At 48.8% G+C, this 17,775-nt stretch overlaps 1 protein-coding gene across 1 annotated transcript in view; it reads left to right on the forward strand.

Moving 5' to 3' along the window:
• The first annotated feature begins 533 nt into the window (after nucleotides 1-533).
• LOC100542794 (hexokinase-1) overlaps nucleotides 534-17,775 on the forward strand; it is a 26,910-nt gene continuing 9,668 nt past the window's right edge. The window contains exons 1-10 of the mRNA XM_010714296.2: nucleotides 534-685; nucleotides 5,928-6,090; nucleotides 8,910-9,058; nucleotides 12,098-12,217; nucleotides 13,379-13,474; nucleotides 14,418-14,517; nucleotides 14,609-14,792; nucleotides 15,339-15,494; nucleotides 16,877-17,110; nucleotides 17,668-17,767. Coding sequence (XP_010712598.1) covers nucleotides 623-685; nucleotides 5,928-6,090; nucleotides 8,910-9,058; nucleotides 12,098-12,217; nucleotides 13,379-13,474; nucleotides 14,418-14,517; nucleotides 14,609-14,792; nucleotides 15,339-15,494; nucleotides 16,877-17,110; nucleotides 17,668-17,767 — 1,365 coding nt within the window. The 5' untranslated portion in view covers nucleotides 534-622. The remainder of the gene's footprint in view (nucleotides 686-5,927; nucleotides 6,091-8,909; nucleotides 9,059-12,097; nucleotides 12,218-13,378; nucleotides 13,475-14,417; nucleotides 14,518-14,608; nucleotides 14,793-15,338; nucleotides 15,495-16,876; nucleotides 17,111-17,667; nucleotides 17,768-17,775) is intronic.

Raw genomic sequence — 17,775 nt, forward strand, 5'->3', positions numbered from 1 at the left:
CATTTTTTGGGGTGATGATGGGGAACACAACGACAGAGGAGTGGCAGCAAGCTTTGGGAGAGGGGGTCCCATCCTGTCCAGCAGCGTTGGTGTGGGAATGGCACTGGTGAAGGAAGGACAGACATCAGGTCCAGGGGTCAGGGCTGCGTCCTGCTCGCTTGGTGCCATCACACGTCGGGAGGGAATGCTCGGAGCTGCCCCAGCATCACTGTGTGGTGGGAGCCGTTCCCACCGCGTTTGTGCTGTTTTTTCAAATGCTTCTGAATGGAGAGGCTCTCCTGAAAGCAGCTGTAGCGCAGAATTTCCGAAGTTTTTGTTTGTTTGTTTGCATTTTGCTTTTCCTGTTCCACAGTAATGCAAGCCCCAGCAACCTGTATTGTCCTTCCTATTGCTGGAAAAGACCATTTCTGTAGCGCTCTTCCTCTCCTCGCTCGCGCTGCCTCCTTCCCCCCGCAGGGCCGAGGGCTCCGTGCCGCACGAGCTCCGGTAGCGGGCGGGGCCGGGGCGGCAGCAGAGGAGGAGGAGGAGGAGGAGGAGGAGGAGTGGAGGAAGGGGAGGCGCTGCGGCCATCCCGGGGCGCCGCATCGCTGCGTGCGCGGAGCCGCCCGCTGCAGCCGGCAGGATGATCGCCGCCCAGCTCCTGGCCTACTACTTCACCGAGCTCAAGGAGGACCAGGTCAAAAAGGTAGGGTTCAGCCTCGAGGAGTACGGGCTGCATCCCCCCCGCAGCCCGTGGCTGCTTTTTTCTTTCTTTCTTTTTTTTTTTTCCTAAATTATTTATTTTGCTGCCGTCGTTGCTTTGTCCCCATGGCCACCCCGCTATGGGCGGCACAACCGTGAGCCTCACCCAGCCCGAGCGAGACGAGGTGGGCACGGCCGCGGTGCCGTGCTGCTGGTGGGGATGGGTGCAACCCCAGGGGCCGTTCCTGGCATCGGCATCCTTCAACAGGGGACTGCTCCTCTCCCGGCCGCCGCCGTGGGCGTCCATCGCTCAGCAATTGCTTGCAGATCGTTTTTGAGTTACATCTCGCTGTGGCTTCTGAATGTATAGCGGCGATGCTTGGAAGGGAGAAGTTGCTCTGTGGGTATTTTTGTTTCTTCTCCTGCATTAAGCAGCACGGTTGGCGAAGCCCTGTGGTGTGATGCACAACACGGGGTAGATACAAACATGGCAGGGAGGTCCTGGCCGAGCTCGCTGCAGGACTGGGGGAGCAGGGAGCCCAGGGCTGGGGATGTGGGGATGCAAATCAGGAAAATAATTGCAAATGTTTCCAGGCCCTGCTGTGCTGCCGGGCTGACGTCACGGAGCAGAGGCTTCCCTTCCCTTCCTTTCTGCCACCTCCTCCGGCGCTGCTACGTGACCCACTCGGCGCAGCTCAGGGCCCACCAAAGGCATCCATTCCTACAGTACTGTGGGGAAGCCTTGGCTATGGTGTTGACGGCTGCTCTATGGGGCTCACCCTGCAGGAGGGAGCACCTCCTCTCTGGGGCCCCTGCCGTTGCCCAGGGGCACTGCCCTGCCCGCCCTGCCTGTATGCGGTCCGTTCCTCCCTTGCATCAACTCCAAGCAGCAACCCTTTTGCTCATCATCTCCTTCCGCCGTTTTGTTTTTTGGCTCTTCTGTTCTGCAGCTCTTGTGAGGAGCTGGAAGGCCTTCAGCCCCCACAGTAGCAGCTCCTTGCTCCCAAAGGCCCTTCTTTCCCTTTCCCATAGATTTGTGCACACTGCAGCTGGTGCTGAGCCTGCGTGCCTGGGTGAGGCCTCCCCTGTCCGCCTGTGCTGTTATATTTAGCAACCCCAGATAAGCGTAGGGTTGCATGCTGCGGTGCTGCGTGGGGAGGGCCGAGAGGGAGCATGTAGGCCTCCACGGTACTCCCGGGCGTTATTTATTGCAGGCTGGTTTGGCAGCACGAGCTGCTGATGGCTGATGGCATGGCAAATCATTTGGCTGGGAAGCAGTGAGGCATTCTTCGGTTTGGAAACTAAAATGAAATCCAGTAAGAGAAAAGAAGGCTGCCCATTCTGGAGGACTTCAGACATCTGCTCCTGCCTACATGACTTGGGGCAGGTTTTGAGCCCCCTCACTTGAACATCCGTAGGTAGAGTCTCTGTGCTGCTCAGCCCCTGTGTGGCCCACATGCTGGTTCCAGGCTCTTGGTTCAGGCTCCCTCAGCCTGAGGAGCAGTTTCTGCTGCTTCTGTGTTGCTGGATGTTAGGCATCTCTTACATTTGAGAGGAATTTTGGCCCCACCTTGCAGGTTTTGGAGCATTGTACAGGGCGAGTTACGGCAGGAGCAAGGCAGTGTGTAGGGTGCTGAAGGAGATACAACGCCTTGCACACTTGCACGTGAGCCTGTTGCGCAGAAGCAAGCAGGTGACGTGCAATGCCATGTACTACCCAAATAGGGTGGTTTGACTGGGTTGTGACTGAGTGCTTTGGTCCCAGCAGGTTTGTGCCTGCTGAGCTGCCTCTGGAGTGGGGAGCACTAGGTGTTGCCTGATTGCCCTGTCAGGGGAACAATGCCTTTTTGTCATGTTGCCTGACACGAGAAGAAAAAAATCTTTTGAGAGTGACACCAAGATTATTAATCTTGAAAAGAATGTGATGGAACAGGGCATAGAATGTAGGTATCAAGAAAACCCCTAGAGCTCTGTCCTGTTGTGTAAAGGCTTTTCAGAAACCGATCTGATAAACTGTAAGGTTGGGATGGCTGAGCTGCCTGTTGTAACATGTGTGGCTCCTGGTGAATCTTCCCGAGGAGCACAGATCTGCAGGAAGGTGTTGGCATGGGGGTGGGCTTTACACTGGCTACGCTGGTACAAAAGATGTTAATGATTTCTGAAGTTATGGGAGTGCCCTGCTCTTGGATGCTGCTGGCAGTATTAGAGTAATTGGCTGTGTGATTCATAGTTTGAATAGAATGGTTTGGGTTGGAAGGAACCTCAAAGCCCACCCAGCCCCAACCCCTGCCATGGGCTGGCTGTTCCCCAGCAGCTCAGGCTGCCCAGGGCCCCATCCATGGCACTGTGCACCTCCAGGGATGGGGTACCCAACTGTGGGCAGCAGTGCCAGCTCTTTACCACTCTCTGAGTGAAGAATTTCCTCCTAACGTCTAACCTAAATCTCAGGTCTTTTAGTTTACAGCCATTCCCCCTTGTCTTATCACTATCAGTCCATGTAAAAACTTGCTCCGCTTCCTGCTTATAAGCTCCTTTCAAGTACTGAGAGACTGCTACCAGGTGTCCATGGAGCCTTCCTTGTCTTCCACAGAGTGTGTGAGGATGCGCCTTCAGTGCTATTTGTTGCATTACCCACTCACAATGATCCACACCTTCCCATGGGGCTCCTGCAATCTTCCAAATTTCAAACAGCCCTTTTCTCCTAGTACAAAGAGTCTTTCTTACGTGACCAAGAAAAATTACCTGTGTGTGGTTTGGATGATGAAATCCCATTTTTAAAAAAACATTTGCAAGTTCCGTCTGGCTGTTAAAAAAACATTTAAAAAAAATGGAAATAAGGAAAGCTCCTGGAGGCTTGCACAGCAGCAATGAGGGAGGATGCCCATCCTGGAGGTAGCTACATATAGCAGTGTTTTCTGCTCCTTGCTGCTCGCACTGTGTGCAGGGCTGTGCTTGGCTGGCTGCTATCAAGAGTCCCGCTGTCCCTGCTGCCCTGCTGCCACGTCCGTTTGGATAAGGTTGGGATTTGCTCTCTGATCGGCTTTGGCCACAAGCAGAGTGGGGTGTTATTAAACCTCCCTCCCGCAATCCAGCTCCCATCTCCTTGTCCAGTTATTCGCTGCTGTTTGCTGGGGGTTTTCCCTTGGAGGAGTGCTGCTTTTCCCTTTGGCTGTCCTGATGAGATGACTAACCCTTTTCCTGCCTGGGAGAAAATAGCTATTCCCCCTCCCCCCCCCACAAACTAATACATAGGAGCTATTTTGTTTTGAAGCGTGGTTCTGTCCTTGCCTCCCCTCCTCCCTGCCCCATGAGTAGAGATGGTCTCAGCATGATGCTCCTAGCCCGGTGAGGCTGATGGCTCTCACTGGCCTTTCAAGGGGAAACCAGAGCCCTGCCTCCCACTTTTCCCCACTGCAGGAGGGCAGATCTAGGAGTACGGGCTTGCCTGGTCCTGACTGTGCAAACACCAAAAGCTGCACTCACGGCTGGGTGAGGTGGAACTCAGGGCCTCAGCCCTGTTTTCAGAAGGAGGGTGCAGTGTTGTAATGATGCATTAGCGTAGCTGTCAATGGGGGATTTGGGTGATGGGGCCTCTGAGCGGCGGCGTGGGCTGCTGACAGCCATGATAGCTCCAGTCCCCTCCCTCCTTTAAAAGGGAATAACCTCAGGCTCTGACATCACTGCTGAGCAGGCTCTGCTAAAAAAGCTCTGGCGGCATTTGCAGTGGCAGAGACCTTCCTGCAGCATGGCACCAGCCTCAGCACCCGTCTGTCCGCACGCTGCTTGGTGATGTGGAGGGTCTGCTCTGCCTGGGTTTGCAGCCCCACGTTTCAGCCCCCAGCCCTGCTGTTCTGGATCTGGCTGGTGCCATCTGTGCCCCCTTCCTTGGCTGCACAAGTGCCGCTCACTGGAGCACATCTGGTTTGAGTTGATATACTATCTGGTACTACAGAAGTGCTTTTTGCAGAGCAATCCAAGTGGCGCCGGGTTTATAACCAGCTTAGGGTCTAATTATATTTTGACTGTCTGTGTTTCCTTCATGTTTGGCATTATCCATCATTTCTTGTATCAAAGTCCCAGGTATATGGAGTGTTTACATATATACACTTTTCAAGGGATGTTTTCTTGTTGCTCCTGCTGAGATGTAACATCAGCGGGGAGATGAGTGCTCTTGAGGCTTCCACAGCAGCAGAGGAGATGCAGAGCCCTGGTACAGAGGTGTGGCTTTGAATCAGGTGGTTCTTCCAGTTTTGCTTAGGACAGTAAACATGAGTAGGGCTTTATTTCCTCGATCCTGCTAAGCTACGAGCAAAAGCAGTCCCAAAGGTGTGGCTTCAGTTTGAACCTTTTGTGTGCCATTTGCAGAATCAAGTTTCTGAGGCAAATAATAAATGAAGGCATGAATTGACTGGCAGCTTAGATGGACAGAGTGGGACATACATTTGGCAAGGACTCCCAAGGCTCAGTTGTGCTTCTGAGGTGCAAAGCATCTCTCACTTTTCCTGGCTTTGAAGATGGGTATAATGTTATGGAAAGCAATGTTACCAGGAATCTGGAAACATCTCCTTTTTCCAGAGTGATGAAGTTCCTGTCTTGGGAAGCTGGAAGGGAGAAGTCAACCACTTTTAATTTGACATTTTGTATTGAGGAGGAAGACTCAACCTGCCTACAGCAAAGTTCTCTCCCCAGCCTCTGGCTGAGATGGTTCTGCAGCAGCATAGGGAAGGTGCTCTGGTATGGGAATCATCTCTCAGCTATTAAAGTAGCGCTGTAACTGCTGCAGCGGGTCCTTAGCAATTGAAGATTTCAACATGAGACACCTTGGTGCATTGCAGCAATGCCTGCATCCCCCCAGGTAGGACAAGAGAAATGTTTAGCTGTGGTTTTTCAGCTTGTGGATAGTCAGGAGAGATGAGAGGTGGAGGAAGGCTGGCAGTAAAGGTGTGAGGCTGTGGGTAAGTTTTTTTGTGGGATGGAGAATGCAGAGTGATGTGGGGCTGGGCCTTGCCTAGGGAAGGCAGTAGGATGGGTTGGCTTCAGCTCATGTAAGTCACAGAACTCGTACTTCTTCCTTGGTTTTGTATCAAAAGACAAGGCATAAAGTGCTCAACTGCGTTGCTGGCTTGGGCAAGGCACCCGTGCTAGGGACTATCCTTGTATTATCCGTGTAATTCAGGAGTGGTACCTCGTGTAGCTCTGCTTGGACGCCTTGGGACATCCATGCTTGTGTTCATCTCTCTCCCCAGATCGATAAATACCTTTACGCCATGCGGCTCTCTGATGAAACTCTGATAGACATCATGGCTCGCTTCCGGAGAGAAATGAAGAATGGCCTCTCCAGAGATTTTAACCCAACAGCTACAGTGAAAATGCTCCCTACCTTTGTGAGGTCTATTCCTGATGGCTCAGGTAAGGATCTGAGAATTTTCTTTATTGAAGATGGCGTGCTTCATGGGATACCTGTTAGAAATGGTCCAAAGCACTACTGAGAGTAATAGTTGGAATTGTCTGGCAGGTGGAAGTCTTTGATAGCTCTGCTGTTGTGTTCTTGCCACCTTATGCTTTTTTAATTTCAATGCAATTTTCTGTTTAAAAAATAAAGATAGAACAAGCCCAATTCCTGTGTCTCCCTTGATTTAGCACTGCTAACTGTTATGTTGCAATGTTGTATGGAAATTTGCAGCCTGTTGAGAAAGGCAGCCATGAAGCTGCTGCATGCAGTTGGGTAATGGGCAGGGCTTGCTCTAAGGGACTGCGGGAGAGGCAATCACGTGCAAGTGCTGCTATAGTTTTGCAGATTGTTCCATGGTATGGACTGGGGATGTGGCGTGGCATGGGGAAAGGGGCTCTGCCTGGTCCCTTCTGCTCCTCTGGCTCCAGCATCTTTGTGGTATGAAGTGTAGATTCAGTGCTGCTAGTTGAGTTTCTTCTCCTGAAATAGTCCGAGAGAAAACTGTCACTTAACATACAGAAAGCTTTAGGTTTTGTTCAGAGCAGTTCTACCTTTTTAATGCAGAAGGATAGCTCTTACTGAATGTTACCTTGCTATGAGTCTGGCTGGAAATCAGCAGCACTGATCTGTCAGTTTGCTGCCAGGGAAGCTGCTTCTGAAGTGCAGGATTTGTTTGAAGTATGTACCGAGGTGCATTTAGGCTTGAAAAAGGGCCATCTGGCCCAATGTTGATTTTTCATTTATTTATTGAAGGTAATGGTTTACATTCAAGAAATGATACTCTGTAACGATAAAGCTTATTCAGGTATTTGGCTTAATGAGATGCTCCTGGTAAATGTTTCCTTCCAGTCTTGTCCCGATGAAGGTGAGGGACTGAATCTGTGATGCAAACCCCAGTAGGAGAACTGCATGTGCAATTTGGATGTGTTCACATTTTCAATGACATCTTCAGTGGTGCAAAGCAATATTCAAGGCCTCAGTGTTCAGAAGCAGGCAGACAGGCACTGCACAGTCCTTATCTCAGCAAACTCTGAGTTTGCCCATGTCTTAGGCAGTGTGAAGAGAAGGCTGCATTGCAATGCAGTGCAATTCTAAGGGCTGGTAGGAGTCATGGGCTACACTGTCTTTTCATTACATATTCTGTAAGCAGGCAGTTGCTCTTTGTAATTTCTCGTGTGGTGGTGTTTTGTTTGCTATGTTTTGTTTGCTGTGTTAGACCATGATATTGTAAAACCATAAGAGCTTCTGCAGCGTGTTTGCCTCTTTTGGCTGTTGGAGGGCTTTGCTGAGTGGAGCAGGGCTCCTGGGATGGTGGGGTGATGCAAAGGAACTGTGAGACTGGAGGAGTTGTGGCCTGATGTTGGACAGTTATCTCAGAGGTGAGTCTGAATCTGCTAATCCACACGGTACATTGCATACCCTGTGTTTTGGCAGCAGTGTGGAGTCAGATGGCTCTGAGAACGGAGCTGAAATTTGAAGTGGCACGACACATCAATAGATGTTGATCTTCCCAGCTGTGAGAGCTCTTTCCATGTAGAATTTAGGAGTGGGGAAATGATGTTGGGAATGGCCTTCCCATAGGCATAGAATAAAGTTGGAGCAGCCTTAGGCGCAAGCCTAAAGAGTGCTACGGGATGGAATTGGCAATATGGAAGGCAGCTGGGGGATAAAGTTCGTCCCACTTGCAGTGCAGAGTACTTCTGGCACTGTCAAAAAGTACAAACCAATAAAAAAGCAAGAGTGAGAAAGCGCTGCGTGCCTGTTCTGGTTCCCTCAGAGCAGCCTGGGTGAGCCAGGGATGCTGTGTACACATGCAGGTGCTTGCAAATAGCCTCAGTGATTAGCTGCAGCCTGGGCACACATGGCTGTTTGTTAAGGTGTGCTCGCTGCTTCCCCAAATGCTATCTTTTTACAGACTTCATTGATGGCTGTCTTTGTTTGTTCCCTCTTTGATAAGAGAAGATAGCAGAAGCAGTTCAGTCAGATGGTATTTGCCTTGCTCTCCAAGGGGTACTAAGAGTGTCATTTCCCAGATAACTGGAACTCGGGTTTGTGTATTTGGCTTCAGACCTCTGAAATCCTTCCCAGTGCAGAGGGTGATGGAGGCACCCTCGCTTCTGCCCTGACTCCTGGCGAGGTGCTTAGGAGCTCTATGCAAGGGCTTGCACATTCAAGTAACTCCTGCAGCAGCACAGGGCTCTGCGTGGTGTGTCGGGTTGCTGTTTCTCTGACTTCTGTTATATGACTGCAGATTGAGTGAATCTCTGCTTCTAGGGGTGGAATGAGTAGCTCCTGCTTAACTACATTTCCCTGTAATCTGTTGATTTCAGAGCAGAGCACAAACCAGCCACTATTTGCTGCTACTTGCCAAAGTGACACAGGCTTACTTACAACACAAGGCGGGCTCATGGTGCTCTGGCATCCCTTCATTTCCTCTTCTTTTTCCAACATCCTTTCAGCTTTCTCCTGAGATCCTTGCTCTGCCAGCTTAGTCATGAGATCTGGATACAAACTGCCCGTTCTCAGCTCATTCTTTCTGGATGAGCCCTCACTGCAGTTACCCATGCATCAATGGCAGCCATCCTTGCCTTTGCACCATTTTCATCTTCAGCTGGAGGGAACTGGGCTGATGCTTCGTATGTATGCCCTACAGCTAAAGACTTGCTTGCGATAAGCACTATGCGTTTCTCTGTGCATTATAATTAATAGAGCTTATTTTTTCCCAAATGCGTATTGCATGCAGTTTTTAATCACTTGTGTCTTGTTTTCCACATAGAGAAAGGAGATTTCATCGCTCTGGATCTCGGCGGTTCTTACTTTCGAATTCTGCGGGTGAAAGTGTCGCATGAAAAAAAGCAGACAGTACAAATGGAAAGTGAAATTTATAATACACCTGAAGATATCATGCATGGCAGTGGGACACGGGTAAGTGCCTCTTCCTTATGTGCCTCCCTAAAGATTCACTGCTTTCACTCTGCACTTTTTGGAAAAGAGCACAAGAATGACCAGAGCGTCTTAACAGTTTCACGCATGGATGCCCTACAGCTCTTTGTCAATACTGAGAATAAATAAGCTGTAGTTAGTAACAGAGCATTCGTGCCTACTACTGCTCTGCTGTCATTGTGCAGGAGACTTTTGGCTGAATTAGGAGAAAATTGACCCAGAAATAAAAATTCCAGCGTTTGTAGTAAACTTACCTTCCAGAGATAGGAATGGAAGGAAGGCAGGAAGATGACTTAGTATTGTAGGCAAATGGTATGACCAACCCTGCAATTCTAACATAGTTGAGACTGGATGGAGGAACAAGAGGGACACTAAGGAGAAGCTGAGAGAGGAGATGTCAGCTCTGCATTCTTTCCTGGGCTTTGTTGTGTTTGTGTTTTGGTTTTTAAATATCCCAAGACTGTTCTGCTGTTGGGAGCCAGCAGCTTGGAGCTCAGGCTGATAGATTCTCTCATAGCTTTTTAACTGGGAGAGGGAGCAAGGATGGCTTCCAATGACTCATGGTGGACAGTACTTCTGGTATTTAAATAACAGGAAAAAGAGGGCTGACCATCACTGAAATTGCACCCAGGTCGTAATTGTCTCGTGACAATATGCAACCACGACTGAAACGCTTGTTGTGAGACTTGCAGGAAAACATGGCACATGCCTGGGAGGCACACAGGCAGGTGATGATTTGGTAACTTATGAGTGATGCATGTGGCTGAGGTTTGTGAGATCTCTGAGCCAGATTAGTGGAATACTTGGACTGAACTGCCTGCACAGAGTAGGCTATGAATACGTTTTTCAGCAGACTGTGTGATTAACTTTGGTGAATTATACTCTTTTAACCTAATATATAATCACCTTATTGAAGGGATTGCAATTTATGGCTTTGTGCCTTGCTGGCACAGTATGTTTTGATATTTCCTACTTCATTGCATTCAAAGTTCTACTTTTCCCCATCTGTCAGGTGTGGCCTGACAGCTTTGACAGTTGGAGACAGTTCCCTGTCAAAGTCAAGGGCAAAGCTCTCATTGACTCCTACAGTGTAATAGCCGGTCTAAAATTTGTAAGAAGTCTGTGTTCTGTGTCAGCACAACAAATGGGAGCACGTGTGATGCTTGATTTCCGTGTTGCTTTCTGTGTTGGAGGTAGGTTTTGGGTTTGTGACTGTTCTCCAGATCTGAAGATTTGTTTGCTCCTGTCTATTCAGGAGTCTGAGCTCAGGTCTGCAGCTGCCTGCCAAAGTCTGCTGGCTGCCCACTGAGTGCATCCTTGAGGAAACCTCTCAGGACCCAACTGGAGCAGGCAACGTCATGGCCAGAGCTATGGGCTGGTTGCTTAGTTGTTGTTAGGTGGGGGTCAGCCTCTGCTCCCAGCTAACAGCGGTGAGAGGCGATGGCCTCAGGTTGTGCCAGGGGAGGTTCAGGTTGGGTATTCGGACACATTTATCCTCAGAAAGAACAGTGATGCAGTGGCACAAGCTGCCCAGGGAGGTGATGAGGTCACCATCCCTGGAGGTATTGCTGAGCCATGGAGATGTGCCACTGAGGGACGTTGGTGGGTGAGGGTGGTCTGAGGTTGGGCTGGGTAGCTGAGAGGACTTTTCCAACCTGAATGATTCTACAATCCTATCTGTGATACTACTGGGCTTCCAGCACTGCACACCTGTGATTTGGACTTTTCCTCCATCTGCCTGCCTCACTTGTATGAAACCCTCAAGAACTTGTGATGTTGACTCTACCGTCCTGGCAGAACTGGTTATTTGTGAGATATGGATGTTAGTGTGGACATGGGGAGCACACAGATGCATCCTTGAGTCTTAGGAAACAACGTACTGCGCTTAACCGCAGCAAAATCAATAAATACTCCCCTTTTTTTCCACTTCTTTTGAGCAATGTCTTTATTCTGTGCTTTACTGAAAACAGTAGCACACCCAGAGCATGCATTATTGAGCAGACACAGCTACTGTTACGTGAAGAATGTAGCTAATAGTTAACTGGATTTGCCCATGCACGTTTTGGGTCGGAGCGGTGCGCGTGCCTTGCTGCGTGCCTCCTGAGTCACGGTGTGCTGCCTGCAGCCTGCCTGCAAGCTGAGCTGCAGAAGAGCATCCCAGTGGGCTGCCAGGGCCTGCACAGCCAGCTGCACTGGGAATGCTGAGGGATCTTCTGTAGTCAGACTTATGAAGCACGCCTTGTCTCTTGACGTGGTCGTGATTTGTTGCATAAGAGAGGAATTTTGCAGCAATGTCTTCAGTCAATATCTCTGTTTCCTGCTCTCCAAACTCCTGAGGGGTTTACACTTGGCTCCTGGCTGTTGTCTGTAATTCTGCTAGCAGTTGGAGCTTTAATGAGATTGAGTATATGGCAAGATACTTCGAAATGAAAAACAAAATAGATATGTAGGCTGGAGTTATTACTTCGGTGTGCCTCCCAAAGAAGCCATCGTGTCTTATTACTTCACTGGGCACAGTGTGCCCCATGCTGCATTATTGTGCACCCAGCAAATAGTCCTTGATCTGCCCCAGACAGAAAAGGGCAACCTCTTCCCTGGGAAACCACCATCGCTGGGCTTAATCAAATTAGATCTCGTTTTAGGAATGAGTTAAAGGTGTTCTGTTAAATCGTAAGGTTGCACACACCACTCATTGACCCACTTCAAACAGCCAGACATTCCTCTTGGTGTACATGATCGTCTGTAGTGTTCTGCTGTCTCTCCGAGACTGTAGATTGTTCTCAGTGAAGCTGCAAGGGCTAATTGCACCCAACAGATAGCTTTTGGTACTCCCAATTATCCCCCTTAGCGTTTTAAATAACACAGGACATTTACACGGCCTGGGAATATTTCTGTAGTTCTATCCATAACATCTCTAAAAATCTGGAGTAGATCTTTTCCCCTTTCTCCTCACATGCTGTGGAAGTGTGCCCTCCCTCAACCCATACGTCTAGTCACGGCGCTTTTCTGCTCTTCTTGCAGCTTTTTGATCATGTTGCTGAATGCCTGGGAGACTTTATGGAGAAACAACAAATCAAAGACAAGAAGTTACCGGTTGGGTTTACCTTTTCTTTCCCGTGCAGACAATCTAAGCTGGATGAGGTAAGAAGACTGCACGCCCTTCTTAACGTGCAGAAGAGCATGTTATTCAAACAATGCTATGAAAGCAGAATCCCAGACAGGTTTCATGTTTTTGGAGTAAGTGAGTGCTGTGTTTCACTGTCAGATTGGTATTTATGCTTCTGTGCGAAGAAGCCGGTTAGCAGATGACAAAGAGGCATCTGATGTTTTATACTGTATCTGCGGGAGCTCCTCAGGGTTGTGGTTTGCTGTGTAAACACAGCAGCAGGTTTGCAGCCTTTCACCTCTGCGTGGGGGAGAACTGGGAAGGGCTCATCCTGCTGCTGAACTTCCAAATGCACGCACCGATTCTGCTTGGGGTCTTCCTCGCAAGCAGTGGTGCTGAGCTGTGCCCACCTGTATACGCTGCCTGGGAGCAACATGCTTTTGCATGCAAAAAAAACAAGCCTTGCACGGAGTGACTGGTGTGATTCCCATGACAAGCGTGCTACAATATTTTCCTTCTTTTGCTCTTTATAGCGCAAGTGACTCAGCAGCCTCCTGGTGCAGCGTTGCTATGGCAATGGCGTAGCAAATAAATGCAGGGAAGTCAACCCCATGCTGCACCTTTAGTAAGAGGTTGTGCTGTTAGAGCCTGACCCGTTTGCTAGCTTGCAGGGCTGCAGGTACCCTGGTGCACGTCTCCCAGTGTTGGTGCTGAGAAGGGCCAGGTGAGGCAGTGCCGATTACATTTCACACTGCTTGAGCTGTGCAATGTATTCGAACCATGCTGTATATCAGGATTTTTAATAGAATTTATCATATTATACATACTTTTTGCTGAGGTTCTTTTTTTTTTAACTTTTAAATCTTGTTCTCTTGCCTCATTTGTACTTATTTTCATCCTTTTCAGCATAGAAATTATTTTCATGCTTAGACTTTGTGTCTAAGCCTTGGCTATAAAGACTTTTTATATGTGTACATATGTTAAATATACACCTAATCCCAGTACTTACCTTTGAGCACAGGTACATACATAGGTGTTTAAGCATTTTAATCTTTGCTCCATTTCCAATATTTCCATTTAAGAACAGAGACCGTAGATGTTGTTGAAGAACAAAATCTTGTTTTTAAAGGGAAAAAAGTAAAATTGACTTGCTTTTATGCTGGCACTGTCCTAAGGTTGCTCTCTTGTTTCATCAGGGTATTCTGATAACCTGGACAAAGCGCTTCAAAGCGAGCGGAGTGGAGGGAGCAGATGTTGTGAAGCTGCTTAACAAGGCCATCAAGAAACGTGGGGTAAATTGGGCTTTGGTGTTTTTTTTTTCCTCTTTTAAACTCTTCATCATAGCAAACTGGTGTTTCTGTGTCACAGACCTCTGTTCACAGCACTGACTTGAGCATGTGGTGTGAGTGATGGTGCACTTGCATGTAGACGTGCTGTTTGCTCATAAAAATGAAGTGATCTCACCATTACTGTGTGGAAACTGTGATGCTCCTCATAGCACAAAACTCAACTACTGTGTTGTGGCTTGTTGCTGGCAATCTTCAGCAATTCTATCACCCTCTACAAACTGAGGAAGTGCTGCCCTTGGGTGCCACAGCTTTTCAGCAATACCCACACATTTCAGTCCTGAGAAACTGCATGTCATGGTTCGGGCTCCCCTGCAGCATCTCAGCAAAATTGTGCAGTGGGCTGACAAAGGAGAGGAGCAGAAGAGAAGGGGAGTTTTATGTTCAGTGAGCCGTGTTGTTCCTTGCAGTTTCTCACTGCTGATTTTATGGAGGGTGATGATAACCAGGTTGCTGATTTTAGACAAAAAGGCCTTGAGCATGAGATGGGATGAATTTGGGCTCATATAGTGAGATGGGGGTCAGCCTCTGCTCCCAGGTAATAGCAATAGGGCAAGAGGTGATGGCTTCAGGTTGTGCCAGGAGAGTGTCAGGCTGGGCATTGGGACATATTTCTCCTCAGAAAGAGCAGTGATACAGTGGCACAGGCTGCCCAGGGAGGTGGGGGGAGTCATTGTCCCTGGAGGTTTGCCATGCCGTGGAGATGTGGCACTGAAGGACGTGGGCACTGGGGATGGGCTGGGTGAGCAGAGAGGGCTTTTCCAATGCTAATGATTCTGTGATTCTATGATTTTCCCCTCTTCCTTAGTTCTGAGCAAACCAATGACAAACACAAGCAGTGTTTTCCAGAGAAGCCATATGTTACAAATACTGTTTTTTCCTCCATCAGGACTACGATGCAGATATCATGGCTGTTGTGAATGATACCGTTGGGACTATGATGACCTGTGGTTTTGATGACCAACGTTGTGAAGTTGGCTTGATCATTGGTAAGACACATTTCTGCTGCAGAATTCATGTGGCTTTTTTTCCCTTTGCCTGGGCCTGTTTAATTAGTACTTTCATGTCCTTTCCATAAAGGCACTGGCACCAATGCCTGTTACATGGAGGAGATGCGGCACATTGACCTGGTGGAAGGGGATGAGGGCAGGATGTGCATAAACACAGAATGGGGGGCCTTTGGGGATGACGGCTCACTAGAAGACATCAGGACAGAGTTCGATAGAGAGATCGACCGTGGATCCCTCAATCCTGGCAAGCAACTGTGAGTAAGGCAGTTACTTATGAACTTTTGGGCTTTATTTGATCTGTGGTATGGTTCTGGCAAAATATTTGCTCTCACCAGCAACAGGAGATGGTGGCGTGGTCCAGGCATAATCACATTTTGCCTGCAGTTGGCCATCTGACAGGATGAGTGATTGTTTCCTGTACAGGTGGTCTTTATGCCTCATTTTGTCTTTCCTTCAAAATTGCTCCTTTAGCAGCCCTGATGCAGACAGGACCTTTCTGCATATGATCAGAGTTACCAAAGTCTTGATTAGGGCTATTTATTCTGTTAGCTTCAATTCACAGCTTATCAACACAGCCCTTTCTGGAGCCAGACAATTGAAATTAACTCTTGCTGTTTTTCTTTGCTGCATTGCGCTCCCTTTTCCACTCATGTTGTGAATCCAGCAGTTCAAGAAAGCCTGACTTTGTCTGTGCCACTGCAAACCACTGTCTGGTGCATGTGGTGCAGATACACAACTGGTCTGTGCCTCTTGGTGTTGCCTGTGAGCCTGTGGGTGACTGCTGCTGGCCTCTCCTGCAGGTTTGAGAAGATGGTCAGCGGGATGTACATGGGGGAGCTGGTGAGACTTATCCTGGTGAAGATGGCCAAGGAGGGACTGCTCTTTGAGGGAAGAATCACCCCTGAGCTTCTCACCAAAGGAAAGTTTGAGACAAAGCATGTTTCTGCCATTGAAAAGTGAGTACTCCCTTCTGCTCCGGTTTCCAAATGACTCTGAATGTTAATTTTCCAATCTCTCTTTTTGCTTTGTTGGGGAATGAGCTGCACTGGAGATGGCAGCCGTCCTTCAGCATGAGTGCATATTGAAGATGTGAGGATCCACAGGAGGCAGCCAGCACCCTTTTCTCAAAGCCAGCAGCCCCTCTGAGCTGAGAGGCAGCAGGTTTCTCCCTCTGTGTGGTTTGGGAGGCACGATGAAAGCCTGACCATGCATGCTGCTACAGCATATGTACTGTGCTCTACCACTCACCCAGCTTGCAGAGACCTAAAAGTTGCTACCGTGCAGCTAAACGTGGGAGTGAATTGGCTTAGTGCCTCCTCCCAAATACTTGTGTTGCTTCTTGCTGTATCCACGGGATTGCTGGGCAGCAAGAAAACAAGTGTGACAAGGCAGAGCATTCAGTCTCGTAGGCAGTGCCGGGCGACCTCTGAGCTATGCGCCAGTTGGTTTCTTACAGTGTCATCACCCTTTTGGTCAGTGCTTACTGGCTCTGTCCCCCACATTCTTAAAATTCACATCACTGGGGTATTTGTGCTGTAGTGACTGGGCCAGCTTTTCTCTTTGAAAAGCTTCCGATTTTGGTGCTTGTGTACGAAGGTACTGATGATTGTGAGTGCAGTGCCAAGGGACGGGCGGTGACTCCCTGCAGGCTGTCTTATCTGAACAGCTTTTCAGTGAATGTGTGGGTCCATTTGTGCTGGCCTCACATTCATGTGGAGCCAGTGTAGTGATGAACAACAGTGAGAAAAATGTAGATATTGAGCAAGAGCAAAATCAGACCTGAAATTCTACCTCACCGCCCAAAGAGCACTTTGGTTGTAAGTAGGGGGGACATTCCTGTGCAGCTTCAGATTTCTAGCTGGTGCTAGCTATGTGCAAGAGTGCTTAAGGAGATGTATGGGAGTGCAGTGATGGCAGCAAGATATACAGCTTCTGTTTTGTCTTGGAAGTGACTGAGCTGCACATGAGTGAGTTTTGCCAGAAACTTTGCTTTCAGGCTGGGTTCTAGCATGGGAAAATTGTGTGTGAGAGACAGAAATTCAGTGAGGTTGTAAAAGTCTGAAAAGAGAGCTATTAGGATGAATCACTTAGGCAACCTTCACTCAGGGTTTTGTTTTCCACACTGCTTGATTGAATGGGTGCTGGATTAGCTATGCACTCAGACCTGTGCTGAGTAGTGAGGCTGGTGCTTCCTACTCCAGAGAAACTGGTTCGAGTCTAAAGAGTTGGTCTTTCTAGCCCCTTTCTCATATGCTGTGCAGGAAGACATGTGTCTGAATGTGTCTCAATCCTGTATTTTATAGCCTAAGGAGTACTCATTACTACCCTTTTTTTGTAGGAGCAAAGAAGGTTTGAACAAAGCCAAAGAAATCTTAACCCGCCTGGGGGTGGAGCCGTCCCACGAGGACTGCATAGCAGTCCAGCACGTCTGCACCATCGTGTCCTTCCGCTCGGCCAACCTGGTGGCCTCCACGCTGGGTGCCATCCTCAACCAACTGCGAGATAACAAAGGGGTTGGTCGCCTCCGCACCACTGTGGGCGTCGATGGCTCCCTCTACAAGATGCATCCACAGTGAGTTCCTCTGTTCGGCTCCAGCCACAGCTTCTGTTTTGCAAAGAGTTGGGCGTGTAATCCCAAGATGTCACTCAGATTGGATGTGAGATGATGAGGTGTCCAAAATATGGGTGTGGGGAGTTCAGTTTGAGATGGGGATCTTAGGAAGGAAAGATGCCTTTAACTGAAGAGTGAGATTGAAAACACAAACCAACCAGACAAAAAAAAAACCAACAAAAACAACACCCAATGACAACAAAGCAGCCAAAACCCTGAAGTAATTGGATACTCCAGTATCAATGAAAGCTATGGTAGTCTCTGAGTACATGTTCTCTCAGAGGTTCTCAATAGATGTCTCGGAAGGAGATTTCATTTACGCTGAGTATACAACTGCGCAGAGGGGTTTGGCTTTGAGGAGGACCTACATTAATGTACTTAGGAATTCAGGAGGAAAGGGACAGTGAGGAAGAGCTGCTCTTCCCTGGCAGCTTACCTACTTGAAAGGCTGTAGCTTGAGATTCCAGGACCCGGTGGGGAGGCAACACAGAGGACGAACTCACAGCCTCTCCCCGCAGGTACGCTCGGCGCTTGCACAAAACCACCCGGCGCCTGGTGCCTGACTCAGATGTGCGGTTCCTGCTGTCAGAGAGTGGCAGTGGGAAAGGGGCGGCGATGGTGACGGC

This window comes from Meleagris gallopavo, chromosome 8 (assembly GCF_000146605.3).
Source record: "Meleagris gallopavo isolate NT-WF06-2002-E0010 breed Aviagen turkey brand Nicholas breeding stock chromosome 8, Turkey_5.1, whole genome shotgun sequence".
In the NCBI taxonomy this organism is placed as follows: domain Eukaryota; kingdom Metazoa; phylum Chordata; class Aves; order Galliformes; family Phasianidae; genus Meleagris; species Meleagris gallopavo.